Source organism: Diplotaxodon limnothrissa, linkage group LG17, assembly GCF_057381915.1.
Source record: "Diplotaxodon limnothrissa isolate DT_005_m linkage group LG17, D_limnothrissa_male_GT1.1, whole genome shotgun sequence".
Taxonomy (NCBI): domain Eukaryota; kingdom Metazoa; phylum Chordata; class Actinopteri; order Cichliformes; family Cichlidae; genus Diplotaxodon; species Diplotaxodon limnothrissa.
In genome coordinates, this window is record NC_140612.1 from 17,651,235 (window position 1) to 17,676,053 (window position 24,819).

General features: G+C 43.5%; 1 protein-coding gene across 1 annotated transcript in view; it reads right to left on the reverse strand.

The window, feature by feature from the left end:
- Positions 1–7,404, reverse strand: part of ptpro (protein tyrosine phosphatase receptor type O) — a 38,407-nt gene extending 31,003 nt beyond the window's left edge. Inside the window, exon 1 of the mRNA XM_085376083.1 lies at positions 7,180–7,404. Within this exon, the coding sequence (XP_085232209.1) occupies positions 7,180–7,404 (225 nt within the window). The remainder of the gene's footprint in view (positions 1–7,179) is intronic.
- Positions 7,405–24,819: the final 17,415 nt, after the last annotated feature.

The following is a 24,819-nucleotide window of genomic DNA, read 5'->3' on the forward strand; positions in this document are numbered from 1 at the left end:
CTAGGTTTTCTGTCATTAAGGTCACGATAATCTAAGGAGCTTGGAAAGCAAGCAGGTGGCAGGTGGACTTCTTTAAATTTCTTGAAGGCATTTCACCTCTTATTCAAGAGGTTTCTTCAGTTCTTAAAATGTGGAAAGTCTTAGCTATCTACAACCTTGTGGAGGTTGCCCTTATTTTGAAAAACAAAACTTTTTTTTTTAGAATTAATTCATGATTATGTCATTTTGTTTTGATTTGATTCATATGTGGAGCATGGCTCTCATTGTTTAGAGCTTAATCAATAACCTGATGGAGGTGGTAGATGAGCTGATCCTAATGGGAACACGAACCTCCAGAACATATTTAATCACAATCCACAAGCCGCTTTCTACTTTCTAAATTAAAGGGTACCTATTCTTTATTTTCTTATTATCTGTCGTGGATATATTGTTTCACTGTAGTACACCTCATAACCTCTGGGTGCTGCCCCTCTGCATGCCTGTGAAGTTAGTCAATCAGAAGATAGTGTGCTTTCAGGGAGAAGCTAAAACAGCTTGTTTCAGAGGACCAATTAAGGGGCTGCACCAATATCCAGTTCAAATTCCAAGAGTAAAAATAAGTTTCAAAATGAGCTGAATGTATATGTCAGCTTCACACAATCAAGTTTTGAAAACTTATTTTAGATGGCAAAAATTGATACTCAGATATTAATCAATACTTAAATTACAATCTGATCAGACAGCTATTCTGAGTTGAAAGAACCCCTCCCATCACTAACACTAGGCACAGCTTCAGGAGGAAGTTCAGAGGTCAGTGGACAGACCGGTTTGTCTTTATGACCGAAGCAGAAAAGTCGACCAGAAGCTGCACAGAAACAACCTTAAAGTACCAGTCACATAGTTACTGTTGTTACTTCTGTTGTTGTTTGTATTGTTCCAGTCTCTATTTAAAAGAAAAACACTAAAGCCTCTAATTTTTCCTGTGGTACTGCAGTATTCCCATATATGCAATACTCTCTTGGGGATCAGTGATGAGTTAGAAATTCAAGTATCGTGACAACCCGAGCTGTCGCCACATTGCAACCATCGACATCAGCCTGAGTGAGAGTGGAAGAGAAAATCCACACTGACTCATTCAAGGCTCCACTGCTCTGCTGTCGCCATGGCAACAGTGATGAAAGGAGCACCACGTTTAGGGTGGGTGGCGGCGCAGCAGGATTACCACGGAGACGCTGCAGAGCATGGGGGCTCAATGCTACTAATGTACCCCCAGCCCCCACATCGGGCCAGAATCACATGACCCCAGCTGTTTCACTGATCAGCGAGTTTGGTCAATAAGAAGATCCTCTGAGAGCCTGAACATCAAAACCTGCAACACATTTCCTCAGGTTATCTTTAGTTTCACCCACTGTTCACTCATTAACTGTCCAACTAATCCTACAGCTCCAAGAGCTACACACTCAGCACCGCTTACACTTTTCCAAAGAGAAAGGTTTTCGATTTCTCTGCAGATCACAGACTTTCTGAGGGTCAAGCACTGCCGTACATACTCAGACAGGAACAAAACAACATCAATGGTCTGTCAGCACTGATCAATTTTCTTTCAATCAATGTCTGTAACGACACACTGTAAATAAAAGATGGAAGCAGTCACTGGTTTTTGGACTCATCTTAGAAAAAACTGTATGGGAACAACATACAGACGCTGATGCCTGCTAATTGGTAACATCCAAATAAATTCCTAAAACTGGTGCTCAGACTTCCTGGATAGCCTGTTAGTACAGTAATCTCACAGCAGCCATATTATTGGTCTGATAAAGTAATTAAAAATGCTCCCAAAGGCTCCAACAGCACAAATATGGTCCAGAGGTCCAGTTAAGAGACTCAAATTAGTTGACATAAGGCAGGTTGCAGGTAGAGGCCACGCTTCTAATAATGCAAACTTTAAGCTCTAATGCAAGTTAATAAGGTGACTTACAATAATATTCTCCTCTTGTGCAGTTGTTTGTGTCTCTAACTCCTGATATAAACCCCAGATAAACTGTTAGTCTCCTTCTTCTCCTGTATATAGAACTGTGTCATCTGCGTATAGAGACGCTTTTCTTCTCATTCCTCTCTTTTACTTACTCTTATCTTTATTCCTTAACAAAAGTTTGGTACAGTTGTAATGAAGGGGGAAATTATCTATAGAGACCACAACACTTCTGTATCAGGCTGTAAACATGTTTATTTCTGCTGTAAAGTTTTTAACATTACAGTCTATGGAGACTGACTCACTGCTTTGGCCTCTGCTGGGTGCTAGAGGAACTGCAGGTTTTGGCTTCTATTAAACCAGGGGTGTCCAACTCCAGGCCTCAAAGGCCGGTGTCCAGCAGGTTTTAGATATCACCCTGGGTCAACACACCTGAATCAAATGATTAGTTCATTACCAGGCCTGTGGAGAACTTCAAGACATGTTGAGGAGGTAATTTAGTCATTTAAATCAGCTGTGTTGCATCAAAGACACATCTAAAGTCTGTAGGACACCAGCCCTTGAGGCCTGGAGTTGGACACCCCTGTATTAAACTGTGTTAATGATCAGGTCCTGATGAGTGTTTCTATTGTAAAACTTGTTCTGAACTTCTTACAACTGTAGGCTGATCATAAAAAAGATCAAAATTAAAGTAACACTAAAATTTCTAAATAATACAAATGAACTGAAAGAAGCAAACAGAGCGTAGAAACTAAAACTAAAAACACTGAATCCTCAGAGTTGTGTCAGGACACCAGCTCATCCTTTCATGAGGGGAAAGTGATTCTGAGTAAGTGAATGAATGTGACCCTGTGAATGGCTGCAGACGGACAGCCAACAGGGGGTGGAGCCAGGGGTCGGGAGGCTTCACCCTCAGGCAGCTGCCAGCATTATCATGCAAACCTGCAAAGCTGTGTGGAGGCAGGTGGGGAAGACGGGGGGGGTGTGTGTGTTCTGGATGGGCTTTTTTCAGACTTTTATGGCTCACCTCAGACTTTTTGGCTTGATTAGAGCAGAGTAAATCTTCCCTTTTTTGAATGTAGTCTGGTGAGGGTAAATTTCATAACTCTAAAAACAACCTGAGCCTCACAACTTCTGCAGATTCCTCTTGACTCTATTTTTCCTGCGTGGAAAAGTTCAGCTTGGTGTTTTTTTCTGATGAAATCCAATCTGAGGCCTTTCCTTCATCATGTTTCTGGCCTCTCTCCTACAAGAGTGTTACACTAAAATCTCCACTTTTCTTTATGTAGCCTGGTGAGGCTCAGAGGTCTTTTCATGCGGTGCTTCCTTTCACCGGAATAACAAAAGATGGCTGACAGCTCTCTGCCTCATTCACAGAACAATGAGAACCTTTCCAACGAGCTCTCCAAAGCAGGTTCCCACAGAAGAAGCTGCTGCAACAACCAAACCGAATGAAGCGGAACGCAGAGGTACAAACATCGGGCATCAAACGCCGGGAAGCGAGTTTACGGCTCTCAAGATCTGTAAAAAAACAGAAAGAGACTGAAAATGTTTTTCCCACACTTAAGAAGCTGGAACAGGGACTTGATTGGTTGATTATTTCAAGTACTATAACAAGCCTAATGAGGTAATGTGACCACAATAAGGTAAAATGTCCGACATTTAGGGCTGGGGCTCATTGCTGTAATCAAAAAATGGAGAAGAAACTTCTTATAAGTAAGTATCAACTCCAAAAGCTGCAGTTCCTCTAATGTCCATTAGGGAAGTTTGTCTTAACTCATGTGAAGACGCTCTGGTAAAGAACACGAGGAAGGAAACTAAAAGTTAACTTCTGGAATTAAATTCAACACGTTACTGTAAGTGATGTTTTTCTTGACCTTAAATGTGGACTGAGGGGTTCAGTGAACCTCATTTTCATCGCCTGTCACTAGAAAAGATCCAGAAGGATCTGCAGCTCCATATATATTTTAGATTCAACCAATCAGATGGCCCCATGTGAAACTGTGGACCAATCAATGACAATGCGTCCCTCCGTGGAGGCTTTCTGTTCTCACCGTCTGGATTCTGAAATGACACAGAGCTTCAGGGTGAAGTTGATCATTTTCAGTCCTTCATCAGATCCCAATGCATCATGGTGGTGGAGCTGGAGGTGGAGGAGCTTCTTTAGTGACCTTCCTAAACGTTTCATTAGAGCTCAGCAGGAAAAGTGGCGAATCACCTTCTCTTCATCAGCTCACCATAACCATCATCATGTGACTAACAACACGTAAAAGGTCCATCAGCTGATTACTCAATCAAAGCCAACAGGAAGCCTATCTTATTTATAAGACCTTTCAAAGTAAACGTTCCCATTAGTAGGGAGATAAAAACCCAAAGTCGAGCTGTGATAACTGTTATTCTGAAAGAGGGCTGAAGCAGGAAGAACCTTCCATGTTCTACAGAGAGGATGAGGAAGGATGAAGACTGGTCGTGTGTGGTGATTGGCTCTGGATCATTCTGGCACTTGCTCTTTATAAACCTTTGACCTAAAGAAGCCCGTCCAGCCTCTGTTCTGGGTGTCTGAGGTTGTACTCGTTGTTATTCCACTCGGCTGCAGCTGAATCGCATGGGCGACATGGCGGCTCAAAGAAGAAGCTCAGTGTTTGCTCTGCAGATCTAACTCTGATTAAATTCTAATCGGGCCTCTGTTAACCCTCCGCCGCTCTGATTATGCCCTCACATTATTGCCCTCTGTCACATACAGGGATAAACCCTCCAACGTAATCCAAGACGCACATTAAAGTCACGAATGTGTGAATATTCAGAGACCGTGTGGAGCGCCGACTTAAACAGATCTCTGAGTCACAGCCGGCGCCACATGGTTACTGTGGGCTTACAGTCCAGAAGTGACCCCAGAACCATGATGCAGATCTGAGGACGTGATGGCTCACGCATCACCCATAAATCTCACTGATGATGTCACAGCCACAATAATGAGAACAGCTGATTGACATTAAACAATTTCCTAAAAATACAAAAAACCGCTGTTATTATCTGACCTCTGAACTCCAAGCTCATCCAAACACTAATAGGACCCACAACACGCCCCCTATTCCCACCTCTACACCCGCATGTACAAAAGTCATCCATCCATCCATCCATCCATTCTCTGCCGCTTATCCTTTTCAGGATTGCAGGGGCGCTGGAGCAACAACTCCACCTCATTGTTTTAAAAAACTCTGTGCTTTTCCGCGACATTTCAAAGAGCCGAAAAGTAAATAAACGGCAGACAGAAATCAGGCAGGTCGAATTGTCTTGCTTGAACGCAATACGTGTTTCCTGTATTGCGTTTCAATGTGGATGAACAACTCTGTGAAAACAAATGAAAACAATAGTGTGGACGCGGAGTGTTTTCAGATGTATACACCGTTTTCCATTTTATCCGGGCTAGTGTAGACGTAACCTAACTGCATGTCTTTGGACTGTGGTAGGAAGCCAGAATACATAAGTAACAGCTAAACAGGAAGTTCTCTGAAGTTTTCAGGTGCCAAACTCAACATTTCATCAGGTCGCCTTCATTTTTGGTCAGCTTCATCTGAAGGACCTCTGAGACATAGGTTTCACTGGGGGGCATGGCCACAGTAGTACAGTGAATTTCAATGTGCCACCTCATGGCTCTTAGCTAACTTAGCTGTTAAAGTTCCTGTCCAGACCTGAAATTACACCTGCACTGAGGAGATTCAGGCTTGTCTCATTCTACAACATGAACAGTGGATGGGTGCAGTGGAGAGATGAACAGTCTTTGTTCATCACGGGCCACATAAAACCTTCCCAAGGCCTTCAGCCCACTGCCACAGTTGATGGCACTGATTTTAAATATGTTTTACTAACAGCTGCAACATATCAGTGATTTCAGCGTCTTCCTTAGGATTGTGGGCAATGTAGTACGCTGCTGTTAAACCTGAAATTTTAGAGACAAAGCAGGAGATTTGGATAAAAACAAATCTGGATTTGGATAAAACATTTATTCTTCAAAGTAAAAGTTCCTCACACGGTTACATTTGTTAAAATGTGCGTCATATTATGTCCAAATAAAAGTCCAAAACTTAAGATGCTGATGTCAGTGAAACAGGAAATGCTTCATAAATTCTTCTTCTTCATACTCTTTACATTCAGCGCCTCGAATCAGAGCAGCTGTCAGAAGACAGGAAATTGGAAGCTTGGAGCATCAGATAGCGCTCAGAGCAGGATATTAACGCCGCATGCGGATAGCGAGGATAACGAGGTGGAGGGGAACCCGTTACACTGTAAACCTACCACGTTACTTCACAACTATCTCGACACTGAACAGGAAATAAAAGTCTGCAGCTTCCAGATGATTTTACAGGGACAGGAAACAGAAACTCGCAGACAGGAAGTCGTCCAGCATCAGCGCAACACTCGCTGGTCCTTCACAACAGGCTGACTTTAACCGTGAAACCGACGGGTGCTTTATAAGTGTCCACAGGTGGCATGTCACAGGGCCATTATCATCTTGCCATCTTCACCCCGGTGAATAGCACTGCATGACAAAAGTGACATCATCATCACTGGTCAGGCACCTCTCTGTTTTTGTAACCTCACTTGTGTTACTGTGCCCACAAAAACGACACACAGCAAGCACAAATGGACGAGTCTGTGTGATGATGTCAACAGCTGATGGACTACACCCACAGGGGGTGCTATAGTAACCTCTGGCTTCAGCAGAAACATCAGGAACATCTGGCTTCACACATGACCACTCAGTCACTTTACAAAGAACAGACTGAGCATGTGCAGGAGTGCAGTAATAAAGGCATTGCTCCTAATACCTGTAAGTGTAAAGTAGATTTACCCAGATGCACCAGCTAAGAGTGAGTCTGTGTGTGTGTGTGTGTGTGATGTGTGCGAGACTGTGTATGTAAGTGTCTTTGTGTGAGTCTGTATTTGCGCATGTGTGTGCAGTGTGCCTGTGAGACTGAATGTGATAGTCTGTGTGTGTATGGGTGTGTGTGTGTGTGAGTCCGTCTGTATTTGTGTGGCGTGCGTGTGAGACTGAGTGTGTGATGCTGCAGCCGACTGACCCACTTTCCGCAGACACATCGAGCTGCTGGCTGTCGCGTGTCCGCCGCGCGCGCGCGCGCGCACACACACACACACACCTCCCTCCTTCCCTTCCCCGGTTCCTGCGGTCGAACAAAGCCGCTGCGGCCGGAAGTGCGGCTCCTTACCTGGGTGAAGCAGAGCAGGTGGAGCGCGAGGAACAACGGGTGCAGCATGGTGCGCGTGTCCCGGTCAGCGCGCGCGATCCCTGGCCTTCTTCCTCTCAATCTGCTGCGCATCCAAACAATGGCGCCTCCTCCTCCTCCTCCCGCTGCTGCATCGGAGCGCGAGCCGCGCCACGCGCACAGGTCTGTGTCCGCTCCGCTTCTCTGAGCGCGCACCGCCTTCACCATCAGAACCGCGGGAAGCAGCACCGGACCGGCCCACACTCACAGACAGGCCGGGCAGCGGGGTCCATGCCGCAGCCCGCAGACGCCAGCAGGTCGGTGACGGTGTCGGTGATGGAGCTGCTGCTGCTGCTGCGCGCCGACGCCCCGCCCTGCGCCCCGCAGCCGCTCCTCCTCCTCTTCATCAGCTCCCTCTGAGAGGCGCTCAGACTGAAATTACTCACGACATCCTGTCTCCAAACTTTATTTCACCGCAAACATAAAAAACACAAGGAAGAAAACACAACCGTCACGTGACGTCACATCACACATTAAAATCACATCGCTCTGCTGCTCACTGACGCAGTGATCACTCTTCACTGCATCAGAGCTCAGAGTAACTGTAACTCAGAGTAACAATAACTCACAGTAAGTAACTGTAACTGAGATTAAGCAACTGTAACTCAAGAGTAACTGTAACTTAAAGTAAAGAGCCAGCATGTCTGGCTGTCTCTGTACTCAACAATGAGATCTCAGTAAAAATAATGATTCCAAAACAGATTTGTTTTTCTGTTTTTAAATGGAGACAGAAATGAACAGCCCCTGAACAGGAAGCGGTCTCCACATGGAAGCCAGGCGTCCTCACACAAACCACTGTGCAAGCACAGAGACAAAAACATGTCTGCCATTAGAAGCTGGAGAACATCTCTCACGCATGACCCCATGCCCGTTTTTAACGACCAATGTTCCCTCTAATTTTTCATGTGTCTGAGCGAACACACAAACTCCCTGAGCGGTCCCTTGAAGCACTGTGAGCAACATCAGACGTGTGCACTGTGGTCACGCCAGCATCAAATCCATCCAAGTTACATGGTTTATTAAAATAATCAAATTACAGCGTTTACATTTATGTTACACTACTTTTAATTAACTGCTTTAGCCCACTTACAATAAAAATGTAAAAGAAATCTTGTTCATGACCTGTGTAGTATGTTAACACTATTGGAAGTAAAAATAACTTGAACTCCAATTTTGAAAACACAACTTTCTTTTTTTTATATATATATAAAGCTCTGACTTGTATTATGAGTCTGTGGTCTGGGAGAGAGTCCTGTAACTCTCTGTCTGCGAAATACAGTAAATAATGACCAATGTTGGGCAATTAATTATATAGTTACTTCTTCAAAAAAGTAACTGAGTTATGCAAACAACAACGTTTGTTGCAGCTGTTTACCTAAAAATGCAGCTAAGGCGTTTTTTTAAATAAACATTTCAAACTATTTACAGAACAATCAGCTGTTCTGCATCAAATTTGATGTCACACAAATTATTTGTGCCACTCCAAAAAGTAATTTCTGTCCACTATGAGATAAAGGAGAACAACAGCCTGATTACCTGCAGGCCTGACAACAGGAGATGTATCACTCCTGTAACACCTGTAACATTCAGTAGTCGCCTCATTGTTCTGACACACACAACAAAACTATTGACTACACTACACACTAACACAAGATTTGCGCTAAACGTAGCAAATCTCTCACATCTCAAAACACTGCCGTCACTCCTAAAACTTCCCCCCTCCCTAAACAACTAAATGCCATGTTGCCATCTCATTCTTTGATTGGTCGACATGGTACATTTTTCCACCAATAGGAAAGGGTGGGGTTTTTTTGGTTTCATCTTTCCTCACAGGCGGAGAGGGCTTTCGAGCGTTTTCCTTATAAAACGCCGTTTTTACCATTTCTTCGCAGTAAATATAAACAACAATAGTGCTCAGGAAGAAAACCAAACATTGCAAATATTTTTATCATAACTCTGGTTTTCGTGGTCTATCAACACAATTTAAAAACTGGTATAAAGTCCACACTTTTTCCGCCAATTGTTCCGTCTGTCCTGGTCACATCTCCAATGGTTGTCCACGTTGTCATTAAGGCGGTTTCACTCCACATCAGCCACACTGCTTTTCTAGCTAAAACACCGGTGTTGGCACATAAGGATGCTGTCATAGCCTGTCAACAATGTTGATTAGCTGCGCATATACAAATGTGAATCGCATTATTGGCTGGACTATTGGATAAGGTGGCATCGTTCTAATCCCATATGGGAGCAGCCAGTCACTTACTGACTAACACTGCAAATCAGAATTGTTAAAGTTTTAATTTCAATTCAGGTTTGATTTTTTTTTCTGTGCGCAGAGACCATGCCAGCAGTGCGCAATTGCACACGCGCGCAGCTTAGAGGGAACATAACGACCAACACTGTGAGAGCTTCCAATATAAACACAAGATCATGATGAAAAATAACTGTTACCTACCAAAGACCCATCACAAAATACGTCCTCCCCTAAGAGTTCTGTGGATGTCCACAAACTGACCACACTGTCAGGTGAAACGTGTGATACCAGAGGAGCTCCACAGCGCCCTCTCGTGTGGCAGTAACAAACAACGTGACAACCAGCCGTGGTGTACACTAATAAAGCCTAGCTGGATAAATGCTTTAAGGGCAGCGTCCTTAGAACCAGAGACAGCGAAGACTGATGAGAAATCCAGGTTATCCCTCTGACAGCAACTGTGGGGGAAAGTTCAGCTGATCACGTGTGTCCTGTTCCTGAGGAGGCTGCAGACCAAGCCAAACACTGTGTTTATTGTCGTGTTATTCAATTATACGCGGGTCCACTGTACGATTCATAACCACACTTTATTTTCTTGTTCTTGCTCTGCCCCCACATAACATAACATTCTCTACAGAAACACACCGGTCTCGCCCTCTAGCTGCCATCAGCCTAACTACACTGACCGGCTGCATTAACATCTACTGTACAATGCAATTACACCACATCTCCCCTTTCTAGAATCAATGGGTAGACTACCATTGACTCACCAGACCTTAGAGGGTTATTCTGCCTCTGTGGCTGGAAGGTCTGGTCCTGCGCTTACCTGTAAGGAATACTATATAATGAAAATCTTAACTCTAATTAACCCGTTAAGTAACACAAATTCTTACATGCTAACTTGTCACACCCCCTGCATTTCCCAACTTCTGAACATGCATATTTGAAAATGACAACCTTTTAGCTTTTACCCATATTGTGCAAACAATACTACGAAAGAGGGGTATTCTTGTATAAAACAGTCCTTTCCATCTTATCCGTTATAAGTCCAATCTGGTTGGTCTCACAACCACTCTTCCGGATCTGGTTCTGGGTGTAGATGGAAGCTCTGGAGAAACTGTCTCTGGCATGTCCGTGGAGCACTGCTCCCCGGCTTCTGCAGATTCTGGCTCCCCATTATTGCTCTCAGTTTGGTCTGGAGAGTGTTTCATGGGAACAAGATGCCGACGATTCCGCCTAATTGTCCCACGAGGTCCCTCCACGAGATATGATCGTGGTGTGGAGTGGCTGCCAATAACAGTGCCGCTGGCTCTCTGGTCTGTTATCCACACTTCTTGGCCTGGAGTGAGCCTGTCGAGGCTGCGTGCGCGATGACGAAGGTTATATGACTGTGCCTCTTTAGTCCTCCTCTCCTTTTCCCTCCGGGTGACAACCACACTATCAGGAAGTGCGGGGTCTAGCAGAGATGGCAGTATTGGCACTGTGGTGCGAAGCCGTCTCCCCATCAAGAGTTGGGCTGGACTATAGCCATTCTGCAGTGGGGTGGCTCTGTAAGCGAGCAGAGCCAAGTGTGGATCAACAGCTTTCCGCAATAGATTCTTGACAGTCTTAACTGCTCGTTCGGCTTCGCCATTGCTTTGGGGATATTTCGGGCTGCTTGTAATGTGACAGAAGCCATACACTTTTGCAAATGTCTCAAAAGCTGCCCCTGAAAACTGTGGCCCATTATCTGTTACCAGCTGCTCGGGGATCCCATGTCGTGCAAAAATCCCTTTGAGATGATGGATCGCGTCCTCTGACCTTGAAGGTGTGAGAGGGGCAATCTCAACAAATCTTGAGGCATAATCCACGACAAGAAGGCAGGTTTTCCCTCTCAGCATAAACAGATCGGCTCCTAGCTTTTGCCACGGCCGCCCCGGATACTGTGATGGCATCAGCGGTTCTGTGTGGTTTTCTCTCACTTGGCAACATGTCCGACAGTTAAGGACAAGCTCATTTATCTGCTGGCTTAGCCCTGGCCACCAAACCGACTGTCGTGCTCGCTGTCTGCACTTAACCACTCCCTGGTGACCTTCGTGCAGTCTGGTGAGCACATCAATTCTCATAGTTGCAGGTATAACCAACCTGTCCCCTTTGATTAGCAGACCATCATGTACGGTGAGGAACGCCCGTTCTGCCCAGTACAGTCTTAGCGCTGGTTCGCTGTTGAAATGTGTGGGCCATCCTTCCTCACACAGCTGCATCACGCGAGCACATACGCTGTCCCTCTCCAGCTCTTCTCTCAGCTGCTCCAAGAAATTGTTGCTAGCTGGCAGATTGTCCATCAACATGTCCACGTAAATATTTGTGCTCTCCAACAACTCCTTGTCTTGAAGTGTTTCTTTTGCTTTCACTGGAGATCGTGAGAGCGTGTCAGCTGTCCACAGGTGTTTGCCTGGTACATGCGAAATCGAGTAGGAATATCGCATGAGGCGCATCCTAAAGCGTTGAATTCTGGGAGGGAGCGCATCCAGAGTTTGTGCCCCCAGCAGACTTAGCAGCGGCTTATGGTCTGTCTCCATTTGAAAGTGTTTGCCAATAAGAAAGTTGCGGAACCGCTCACAAGCCCAGGTCAGACCTAAAGCCTCCTTTTCAACCTGAGCGTATCTCTGTTCTGTTGCAGTGAGGGAGCGTGACACGTAGGCAACAGGTCTCCACTCCTCATCCCATCTTTGAAGCAACACACCCCCTAAGCCATACGATGATGCGTCCGCTGACACCTTGCAGTCACGGCTTGGGTCATACATGGCCAACACTGGCGGTGATGTGAGCGCATCCTTCAGGTTCTGAAATGCTCTAGCCTGGTCAATGTCCCATCTCCAGCAGTTTTTCTTAGACAGTAAGTCTCTTAGAGGTTTGTCCCTCTCTGCGAGCTGTGGGATAAACTTTCCAAGCTGGTTAACCATTCCCAGAAAGCTCCTTAACTCACTCACACTTTGTGGCTCCTTCATCTCCCTCACAGCCTGGGTCTTGCTTGGGTCAGGGCTGATACCGCTGGCTGAGAGAACATGCCCTAAAAACGTCACCTGCTGTTTCGCGATGTCGCACTTGTTAATGTTTAGGGTGATGCCAGCTTTTTGGATCCTGCCCAGCACAGCGTGTAGGCGAGAGTCATGCTCCTCCTGCGTTCTGCCCCAGACCAGCACGTCGTCCATGTGGCAAACCACCCCTTCCATACCATCTGTGACCTCTGTGACCATCCTGTTCTGGAAATGCTCCGGTGCTGAAGCAATCCCGAAGGGCAGTCTCTTGAAGTAATAACGCCCAAACGGTGTGATGAAAGTGGTGTATTTGGCTGAGTTTTCCGTCAGAGGTATCTGCCAAAACCCCATGTTAGCGTCCAGCTTGCTGAATATGCTGGCACCAGCCAATCTGCCCAATGTTTCCTCCACCGATGGCAGTATGTACTTCTCTCGACACACCGACTCATTGAGGTGTGTAAGGTCGACACATATGCGTACATCTTCTGTCTTCTTCGGTACCACCACCATGCCTGAGCACCAATCAGTTGGCTCCTCAATCCTGCTGATCACCCCTAGTTCTTCCATACGGGCCAGCTCCTGCTTAACTTTGTCCATCAGAGGCAACGGGATTCTCCGTGGCGTCTTCAAGGAAAAAGGTTGAGCTCCAGGTTTCAGTTTGATGTCGTACGGCTGACGTACTTCACCGAGACCACTGCACAGCTTTGGGTAGCACTTTTTAAGCGTCTCTATAGTTATGCTCTCCAGACGAGCCACAAGCTCCAGCTTGCTAATAGCAGGTCTCCCCAGCAAAGCAGTGTGCAGGTGTCTGATGACAAAGACATCCTCAAGTATTTCTTTGTCTCCCTTCCTCAGTGCAAGCTCACTGACACCAACGACATCCAAACGACTCCTCCCGGGACCCAGCAGAGCCTTGGTTGATTTGTGGAGACTGGGGGGGTGGTTGTGTCTGTAGAGCTCCTTAAACACCTTAAGGGGTAGGACTGTCACATCGGCTCCTGTATCAATTTTAAATGACACGTTTTTGTTGTTTATGCTTAAGTCGACAGTCCACGGCTCACCCTCACACTTAACACTGCCCAGGAACAAACCGTGTTCATCCTCTTCAAGCTCATGCACTGTTTTTGGTGCCCTGCATACACGCCTGTAATGTCCTTTCTTTCCACATGCATGGCATTTCACTTCATTCGCTGGACAATCCTGCTTTGAATGGGATGGAGCGCCACCACATTTCTGACAGGTTGGCCCTTTTCTGCCATCTTCTCGGAAACCACGTGTTTTAGCTTGACGACTATCAGTCTGGAGCAGTTTGGTTCTAACAGGCTTACGACTGATTTTATGCACTCTATCTACTGACTTAGCATCGCTAGCCTCACCTCTAGAGTCACCTCGCAAGGAGGATTGTTGTCACTTTACCTCTTCACTTTGCCTCGCCATGTTGATAGCCCTCTGCAAAGTCAAATCTGGGTCAAGCTGCATGCGTTCTGACAGCCGTTTGTCTGTGAGACCGACAATGAGCCTATCACGTATCAGCTCATCATGTAGCACTCCATAGTTGCAATGTTCTGCTAGCGCATACAGTGCTGTCACAAAAGCATCCACTGTCTCATTGTCTCCCTGTCGGCGCATATTGAATTTGGCGCGCTCATAGATCACATTTTTCTTCACAATGAAAAAAGCCTGGAAACCATCACGTACCCCCTCGTACGTTGTCCTTTGCTCCGCTGTTAAACTCAGACCGCGAAGCACATCGTCCGCCTCATCTCCCATGCAGTAAATCAACGTGTTGACTTGGTTTTCCTCCGAGCTGACGTTCAAATTACTGGCGAGACGGAATCTCTCGAACCTCCGTATCCATTTGGACCACTCCTGCAGTTTTGAAAAGTCGAAGGATTCCGGTGGCTGGATGCTGAATGTCGCGCTCGGCCCCGCCGGTGCTCTCTGTGCAGTCTCATCCGCCATATTCTCCCCTCGTTATCCCGCGAGCTCCGCCAGACACAGGTTCGTTCAGTCGAGGTTATATGGATCAGTACAGGACTTCTGACACCATGTCGTGTTGTTCAATTATACGCGGGTCCACTGTACGATTCATAACCACACTTTATTTTCTTGTTCTTGCTCTGCCCCCACATAACATAACATTCTCTACAGAAACACACCGGTCTCGCCCTCTAGCTGCCATCAGCCTAACTACACTGACCGGCTGCATTAACATCTACTGTACAATGCAATTACACCACATTTATCACACAGTCTCATTTGGGATCTCGGTGACGTCATAGAGGCTGCCGAGGCGCCATTTTAGTAGGCCAAACAAAGGGCAAAAGGAGCGAAAGCATGAGTAATGGTTCATCCTTGCTGTGTTGTCAGTTGTAATGTTAGATCGCACGATCGGGAAGGGAATAAGCTGGAAAATGGGCTCTATTTTTATTCTTTCCCCACCTGGAAGCAATGTGAGGGAGCTCATGTATCGGACGTTACCAAAAGAAGGCGTCTAGCCTGGATAGCAGCTGTGAGACAAGCTGCTATCCAGTTTTCTACCATCCACAGATATCTGTTGGTGCTCCAGACATTTTCATTCGGGTAAGTTCTACATAATTTCATATCACTCTTTCTAGCCTATTAGTTTTATTTTCAATGCGCTCTGAGGTCATAGCAAATTAGAACAAACATCCTAATGAGTGATTTTGTAGATTTACGTTCTATTTATAGAGTTGCTAATTTTTTTTTCATTATGCAGGCAAACCAGCCGAAGGAATGAATGAAACAAATCCTGATGGGTTCCAACGCTACACATGGGGCACTACGAAATCCCTGCTTCAAACTACATGCTGCATTAACACGCCTCGGGAGTGAGAACGGCCTGGCTACACACCACCCTGCCAATCAGATAACTTCTTCCATGTGTGGGTGAAGAGCCGACCCTCCTGGATAAGATGGTGAAGGTTTGCTGCATTTTGGTGAACATGTGCCCCAGTGTGTTAGTAAAACCAGGGAAAATGCTCTTGTTAAATACTCTTAAAAGTCTTGTGCTGTTTATGTAGTGATAAGTTTTCAAAAGAGACAGTAAATTACAGAATGCTAGTAGTGGGTGATATTATTTAAATGCTGTCATGATTTTATGTAAACATTTTGTCATTTGTAAACTATACATGACATTGATTCTACTGATGTGATGTTCTACAAAGTGGTTTTAATTTAAAATAAAAGAGGCAAACATTAGTTTGTTTCTTTATTCAACTTTTGAACAGAGGTACTTAGTAAGAACATGTTCAGTAAATGCAAGTTATTTACATGGCAGTGCACTTCAGGCATAAATGTAGACCCCCTAAATACAACATGATGGGTTATTCAGAACAGAACTATGCTTGGAGAAATATTTTCGCATCAGTTCAGACAACTCCTCCACGGTAGCAGGTGGAACTTCTTTTACCTGTCACTACGGATGGTTTGTTTATGTTTTGATCAAGAGCCTTTTTTGGGGCAGCTGAAGAGGAGAAGTCTATCTTATGTCCAACCACTGGCTGTATCTTGGTCATATTACCCAGCAAAACCCAGTATGCAGGTTCATCTGTAACAGTCCTTGTGCCACGGATCTGCACTGTTGCTTCTACATTAAACAGAAGAGCAGCGACATGGCTGCAGGTCTCTGCGACTCCGGCCATACAGGTGCAGTGGGCGGCTTCAACCTTCCCTGTGATGCTCACAGTGACCCATGGCTGCAATGCTGGTTCATTCAGTCTTTGAGAGTGCAGTACCTGAAACACACACAGGCAAAGTTAATTTAAAGACAAGAACTATGAGCCAAGGCCGACATAAATGTGTTTAATCTACTTTATCATAAATGTAAAAGTGTTTAGAAAGTTGGCACATACATGTAATTTTTTATCTTTTTATGCATCCATCTAAAGAACGCTGCATGTTATATTCTAAATCTGCCTGGGTTTTTTTTTTTTTTTTTTTTAATCTGCCAGCAAAAAATTTACCTAAAGTATGTATGCAAGGATGTAATCACTTTCAAGAGGGAGAAAGCATAAAGTTCGATTTTAAGTGACAATTATGAATCACCTAACATGATAAGGAGATTCTGCAGGTCATGAATCAATGTATAAAACTAAAATAGAATGCGTAGAAGATGTGTAATAAGGATTATTTATAATAAATATGAATTAATTAGTGCAATTTCTTTAACCATAGAGAATGACTAAATCCTTCAGGACAATGTCACATCAATGCACTGAACTCACTATGTTATCCCTCTAACAGCCTCCACATGTTCTCACTGTAATTCTCCCTCATGAATGAATTTATGCTGCACTAATCTGAATGTTCGGGAGGAAATCAAACGCATTTTACTCGCAGCACTCAAGCTGACTTACCTTTGTTTGAATGATGACGTATTCACGACGTGCAGGCTTAAAAATAGTCAAATCTTGTACCCAACCGTTGGTGAATTGGATGTGCGCTTCCAGACATTTATAATTGCGAAATTGGTTCGCTGTGTACGCGCTGACTCCACAGGTACGAAAATATATCAGGCTACGTCAAAAGCGGTTGGTCTTCAGGGTTTCTACTCCACTGCCGTTATTTCATACGGGTCCACATTTCCAATGCACGCTATTTTTTGCAAGTACCGTCTCTTTGCATCCGGACCCAGTCTGTCTCTATACCGTTATTTTTCTTTTGACCTGCTTTTAGGTATGGTTCATAGCAATCTTTCTTCCAACACAGGCTGTATCCCAATTCAGAGTCTGCAGCCTTAAAGTACGCAGCCTCAACGATCTTCGAGGGCCGCGTACTTAAAGACCGCTAAGGCCGGAAGTGCGAGGCTTGTGAAATGGGACGGTCTAGCCTCAGTTGCGCTGCCCAGGTTGCCTAGCAACCATGATACTAACAGCTGGAAACGTTTCATATAGCTTTGTTTGACAGAAATGAAGGAGAAAATCTTTTGTTCATTTGTTTGTTTGTTTCTACATGAGCTTTGATCATTCTCTGTAAGATTAAGGTCAGCTATTGAACGGTGTATATTTTAAAGTAAAAGCTTTAAAACCAAGTTAGTACAAACATCACTAATGTCACATAACTTTGCCGACATGTGGCCAACAGTAATGTTTTAATGTTCTTCGTTATTAAACATTTGCACATAAATAAGTGACATGGTAAATGGCCTGTATTTATATAGCGCTTTACTAGTCCCTAAGGACCCCAAAGTGCTTTAAATATCCAGTCATCCACACATTCACACACTGGTGATGGCAACCTACATTGTAGCCACAGCCACCCTGGGGCGCACTGACAGAGGCGAGGCTGCCGGACACTGGCGCCACCGGGCCCTCTGGCCACCACCAGTAGGCAACGGGTGAAGTGTCTTGCCCAAGGACACAACGACCGAGACTGTCCAAGCCGGGGCTCGAACCGGCAACCTTCCGATTACAAGGCGAACTCCCAACTCTTGAGCCACGATCACCCCTCCTAATATTCAGTACTTAAAGTTTACTCTTCTTGTTTTTCGGCAAAATTATCCACACCCACCGCCGCGCTATGCATTGTGGGATATGTTGGGCCACGAAGTCTACACCGCCACATCCTTAAAATTCAGGGAAATGAAGGTCGCATTTGAGGGCCGCATTTCGAGCAGCCTTTGAATTGGGACAGCCTTCGTCGCATCGCTGTGACGTAATCGGCCTTAAAATGTGGCCTGTCACTACCCGATCCGTACCGGAAACCCGATCGGTATCCCGCATGCGCAAATCTTACGTCACTTCCTCTCTTTGCCAACATTGCGACATTCAATATATTTGAAGCAGAGTATTAATAACTAAAGCAGAAGGCATCTCTCGTCTTACATACGCTGCATTGGCATTGCACCTTGATAAAAAGCTTATAAAAGAGGTTAAGTTAATTTTCAACTTTATCTGGAAAAATAGGACACACTACATTAAAAAAACAGTTCTTATGAACTCCTATGTCAACGGAGGACTTAATGTGTTAGATTTTAACACTTTAAATAACACATTCAAAATAAATTGGTTGAAGAATCTAATTACTAATCCTACTTCCATTTGGAATGCTATACCTGTGTTCATGTTTTCTAAGTTAGGTGGCACTGAATTTTTCCTTACTTGTAATTTTGATATTGATAAAATCCCGTTAAAGATCTCTGCTTTTCATCGTCAAGCTTTTTTAGCTTGGACCCTTATTTACAAGCATAACTTTAGTCCACACAGTTATTATATCTGGAATAATAAGGATGTTTTATTTAAAAGAAAATCTCTCTTCTTAGATAGTTGGTTTAGGAATGACATTGTTTTAGTCAACCAATTATTTGACTCAAATGGTATGCTTTTCTCCTATGAAGAATTTTGTTTACACTTCAATTTAGCTATAAATCGTCATGATTATACCAAAGTATTTGGCTCAATACCATCAGGGGTTTGTATGCTGTTTAAGAATCAACCTAATATCACTTCATTCCACAGGCCGTTGACATCTCCCATACAAACTTTTGTTGGCAAGATTTGCTTTTCTAAGCAATCTAAAAACAACAATAAATCGATTAGAGCTTTATTTCAGAGTACCATAACCACGCTACCATATGTTATTTTTTTCTGGAACCGGCTGTCAGATGGTATTATGTGGAACGAAGTTTGGAAACTCCCTAATCAGTTTTTAATTACCAACAAAATTAAAGATATTTCTTATAAATTGATACACAGAATTTATCCTTCTAAAGATTATCTTCAAAGCAAATTCAAATTAGACATTGATACAAGCTGTAGCTTTTGTAAAACTTCCAAGGAATCTACTACACATCTTTTTTGGTTTTGTAACCTTGTACAAGATTTTTGGCAGAGCTTATGTGTTTTTATTTCAGAAAATATATTTAAAGGATTTGTACTGTTTTGGAAATATGTTTTGTTTGGTCTGCACAAAAATCAAAAACAATTCAATTTTGATAACAGATATATGATTAACTTGTTACTTTTAATGGCTAAATTTCATATTCACAAGTCCAAATATTTAGGAAGACATCCCTCTTTCTATGTATTCTCCTTTGAACTTGTACAGTATCTTAACTCTATTAAGAACTCCACTAACCCAAAAGCTATAAAAACTATTGGTGTTTGTGAAAAAATCAAGATCTTTCAATCACTTTGTTCTTTGGCTTGATTAGTTACTTTCCCCCTAGCATGTTTCTATTGTTGTTTTTGAATGCTGTTCTTGTATTTGTTTATCTATGCATACAATTCTTCTGTAAGTACATCACCATTATTGTAATACTGCTTAATTCCATTTTGTATTGTACTGATGTTTAAATAAAGATTTTGGAAAAAAAAAAAAAGAAAAAAAAATATATATATATATATATTTGAATGATACGGTTAGCGCCCAGTTAGCTCCTAGCATTTCTCAACAGCTCTGCCTCCTTTTCGACTGCCCGGGACATTTAAACAATGGATAATCCGTATACAAAGAAATTCATGCTTTTCTCCTCAACAGAGAGCGTCCCCCGATTGAGCAACAGTGCCGTAAAATAAGAAGAATGGCGCCTAATTACAGAGTTAATAATGCAGACTTTGTAATATCTCACGTGTAGATTCATCAGCCAGATTAAGTGTTTACTGACAATTGACAGTGATAGCGCACATCATCATCACTATTCCAACAATCCTCTCCTCACAGACAAGCATAGACACACTCGACTATCGCTAAATCAGATTTAACACACGTTTGTAATGACGATAATTCCGTTCATAATAGGGTTTATTCGCTCGGTCAGCAGGTGGCGGTATCCTCGTACACTGGGGAGTAAACTGCCATTAAACGAACTGAAGAAGAAGAAAACATCTGCACATGCGCGGTACGGATCGGGTAGACCCGATTTGTACGTCAGACTTTACACGTATGGTGCATTTTGTTTGTATGTTTATATTACTAATAAAAATAAAAAATAAAAAAACCCGAAAAAAAAAAAAAAAAAAAAAAAAAAAAAAAAAAAAAACAAAAAAAAACGTCAGACTTTACACATGCGCAGTAAGGATCGGAGAGTCCTGATCCGTAACTTTCTTTTTATTTTTCGTTTTTGTCTACATTGTACTGAAATGCTTCATTATTGCAAACATTTTAAGATATACTTGTTATTCTTAACAGATACTCTGACCCATAACTATCGTAAAACGCTACGACCGGAAGTAGAAACCTTTCGCGCATGCGGGGTACCGATCGGGTTTCCGGTACACGGCCTTTAAGGCTGCAGACCCTGAATTGGGATACAGCCACAGTGTTTTGATTCGTGACCTGCTAAAATGGTGGCGTGCTCCCACAATGCATTGCGGCGTGATGCCAACTCCAAAGCCCTATATGTGAGGGAAAGTAAAAAACAACAACAAATTATGTTTTATGTTACATAAAATTGATTAGTGGATCACTTAACAAAAAGGCTATGAAAACTATTACTATTTGTAGTAATTACAAATTATTTGAATGTTTGTAATTCTTTGTATTACACCCCCTGGCATATGTTAATTTTGTTCTGGTTGTATACATGTTCTGTTTTCTGTTTCTTAATAAAGTTTAATATTTAAAAAAAAGGAAAGTAAAAAAAAAAGCTCTTACTTTCAGATCAACTGGACTTTGATCAGCTGTTTGTGTCACTGCTGTTTCCTTCTCCATGCCGCTGAAGCGACTGAAAATAATTTTTATTTTGAAAGGGAGAACTTCTTTTTCCAAAAGTTGCAAACAGTCATTATGATCCTGAAACAGCAACGGGAACTGGAAGCTTTGTCTGCTTCAGGTGAAAGTCTGCCTTCACGACCTGAAGATGCATCATGAGCCTGCTCCACCCCCTGCTGGTGGAAACCACACATTACCAGACTGCTGCTTCATCTGCTGTCACCACATCCGATAAACATCTAGAAAACATCCAACAAACATTCAGCAAACATCCAGAAAACATGACCACAGCCTCAATGACTACAGACCTCACATATGTAGTCCTGCAGTGTTTCGTGCAGATAGTGTCTCAGCACATCAGAGACTGCCTACCTCCTCCATTGACCCCCACCAGTTTGCATCAAGAGCAAATCAGTCCACAGCAGAAGCCATCACCATCACCCTTCACAGAGCGCTGAGCCATCTGGAGACTAAGAAGAGCTAGTGAGGATGCTCTTGGTGGACCACAGCTCAGTGTTCAATACCATAATCCCAGACATCCTCACCTTCAGATCCCCTGTGCCATCTACTCCTGGATTAAAGACTTCCTACCAAACCAGCCTTAATCAGTCTGACTCAGCCCCCACCTCACCCTCCAACTCAGCACCGCACCCCTACTGTACACCCTGTACACCTATGACTAAACACAACCCACCCAACCAATGTCACCGTCAAGAATGCCAATGACACCACCGTGGTTGGGCTCATCTCTGGAGGAGATGAGACAGCATACAGTATAAATACAGTGAAGCTGAACATCTTTAAAACAAAAGAACTCATAATGGACTTCAGGAGGCACAGACAGGTGCCTTCTCAATATAAATGGAGAAGGGTGGACTCTGTCTCCACCTTTAGGTTTCTGGGCACTCACATCACCTGGACCCACAACACCATTGCCCTGGTAAAGAAGGCCCGGCTGTGGCTGCACTTTCTCTGTTCTAACGAAGAATAACCAGGACCAGAAGCTGCTGCTGGCCTTCTACTGCTCCTCAGTGGAGAGTGTGCCCTCCTCCTGCCTGGGTGTTCGGTACCCAGGAGCCACTACTGAGAACAGGAAGGCTGCACAGAGGGTTATTAACACCGTTCAAAAAATCATTGGCTGCCCTCTGCCACCCCTGCAGGCCATCGCCAGATCCTCCTGTCTCAGGTAAACCAGGGCCGTCACAGGTGTCTCTTCACACCCTGCCGGTTTCACGCTGCCCTCTGTTCACAGGTTCCCCATCAGATTCACTAACAGCTTCTTCCCCTTGGCCATTCAGACGGTTAGCAAACACTATCCCCCCACACCCCACCCACAAATATGAACCATGGTCTGAGTAACCCCCATCACTCAGGTCACTCACACACAGGCTCTATTCAGACAAAGTTTTTTGCACTACTTTCAAGCACTTTGTTCTCTAATGTGTGCCTTTCTATTGTTCTGTAAATATTCCTCATGTCCACTATTTCTATTTTATTCCCGCACAGTTGGTGTGGAGCACCCATAATTTCGTTATACATGTACAATGATAATAAATAATAATAATAATAATACATTTTATTTATAGGCGCCTTTCAGACCCTCAAGGTCACCTTACAAGAACACGTGAACAATAGCATAAAAAACATTTTTAAAAAAATTATGTATATATATTAAACATGGTAAAATAAAATTTAGACATAAACAGTCATAAAAGTATAAAGACAAGTATAAAAACTGAGCAAGGTAAAAATGGACTAAGACAGATCAGGTGTATGCAATTCTAAATAGATGAGTTTTGATACGTGATTTAAAAGTGAGACAGTGTGTGGTCCGGAGAACAAGTGGAAGTGCATTCCAAAGTCTCGGGGCAGAACAACTAAAGGCTCTGAGTCCAATGTTAGTCAGGCGAGCAGGTGGAAGAGACAGAAGGGAAGCTGAAGAAGAGCGGAGTGTACAAAGGGATAAGTATGTATGGAGAAGATCGGATAGATATGGAGGAGCAAAGTTATGAAGCGCTTTGAAAGTGAGAAGCAGGATCTTGAAATTGACCCAGAGGTGAACTGGAAGCCAATGGAGCTGTTTAAGAACAGGTGTTATATGTTCAGTGGATCTAGTTCTGGAAATAATACGAGCAGCTGTATTTTGAACTAACTACAATTTATGGAGGGATTTGTGAGGTAGACCATAGAGAAGAGAATTACAGTAATCTAAACGAGATGTGACAAGAGCATTGACAAGCATGGCGGTACTGTTTGGAGTGAGTGAGGGAGGAAGACGGTTAATATTACGGAGATGAAAGTAGGAAGACTGAGTGATATTATTTATATGTGCTGTGAAGGACAGAGTGCTATCGAGGATGACACCAAAACTCTTAACCTGAGCGGAGGGTGTGACATCAGAGTTATCAATGGATACCGAAAGACTGGTTGGAACTGTAGTCAGTTTTGATCTGGTGCCTATTAAAATGAATTCTGTTTTATTGCCATTAAGTTTAAGAAAGTTGTGAGTAAACCAGACCTTGATTTCACTTAAACAGTCAGAAATGGATGTGGGTGGGCGAGTAGCTGTGGGTTTGGAGGATAGGTAGAGCTGGGTGTCATCTGTGTAGCAGTGAGACTGGATGTTATGCTTCCTAAAAATATTACCTAGAGGTAGGAGATAGATGATAAAAAGTAAAGGACCCAGGACAGAGCCTTGGGGTACACCGGAATTAACTGGAGTAGATACTGATCTGTGAGGGAGTAATTGAACAAACTGTGAGCGGCCAGAGAGATAAGAGGTAAACCAGGCAAGTACTGTACCACTGATGCCAACAGATGCTAATCTGTGAAGGAGGATGCGGTGGGAGATAGTATCAAAAGCTGCTATGAGGTCAAGGAGAATGAGGATGGAGATAAGTCCTGAGTCAGCTGCAAGCAGAAGATCATTGGTGATTTTTACTAGAGCTGTTTCTGTACTGTGACATGAACGGAAGCCGGACTGAAACTGTTCGTACAAGTTATTTTCAGTGAGATGACAATGAACCTGTGCAGCCACTATCTAGAATAAAGGGCTATCCTATTCTATTCTATTCTATTCTATTCTATTCAGACACCTAGAATTCTGACTTTATTTCCTAGATTTCTTATGTATTTTTCTGAAAATCCTACAAATATATGATTTTGTTGTGAGATGTTTAACTATTAACTCTCACACGCATTTGAAACATTTTAACTTTAATTAAAGTTTTCAATCTGAAAATTTCCACTGCTTGGTGAAAATACTGAGCTTAAACCCATGTAAACATTCCTCAGAACCACCAGTTCAAAGGTTAAAGGTTAACCCGGGATCTGGTTTCACTTTTTAAAGTCTTTTAAAAACTGTTAGAAAAAGCAAATTCAGTAACTGAAGAAATGTGAACTTTTCGTGGTTTCAACCACTTTTTTCAGACGGTCACTGTGGAAACAAAGTTCAACTCTTCAGTCCACCTTAAAAACTCAGAAAGCCGTCCCTCTGCAGGCTGTTGAGGAATTAATGAACAGCTTCCTGTGTGTGTCACAATGTTTTATTACACGCCTTTTAGAGTGTATTACTGTGTTAGTGTGTGTGGCTGAGTCACACTGTTTTATTACATGTGTGTATTAAAGAGTGTGTTACTG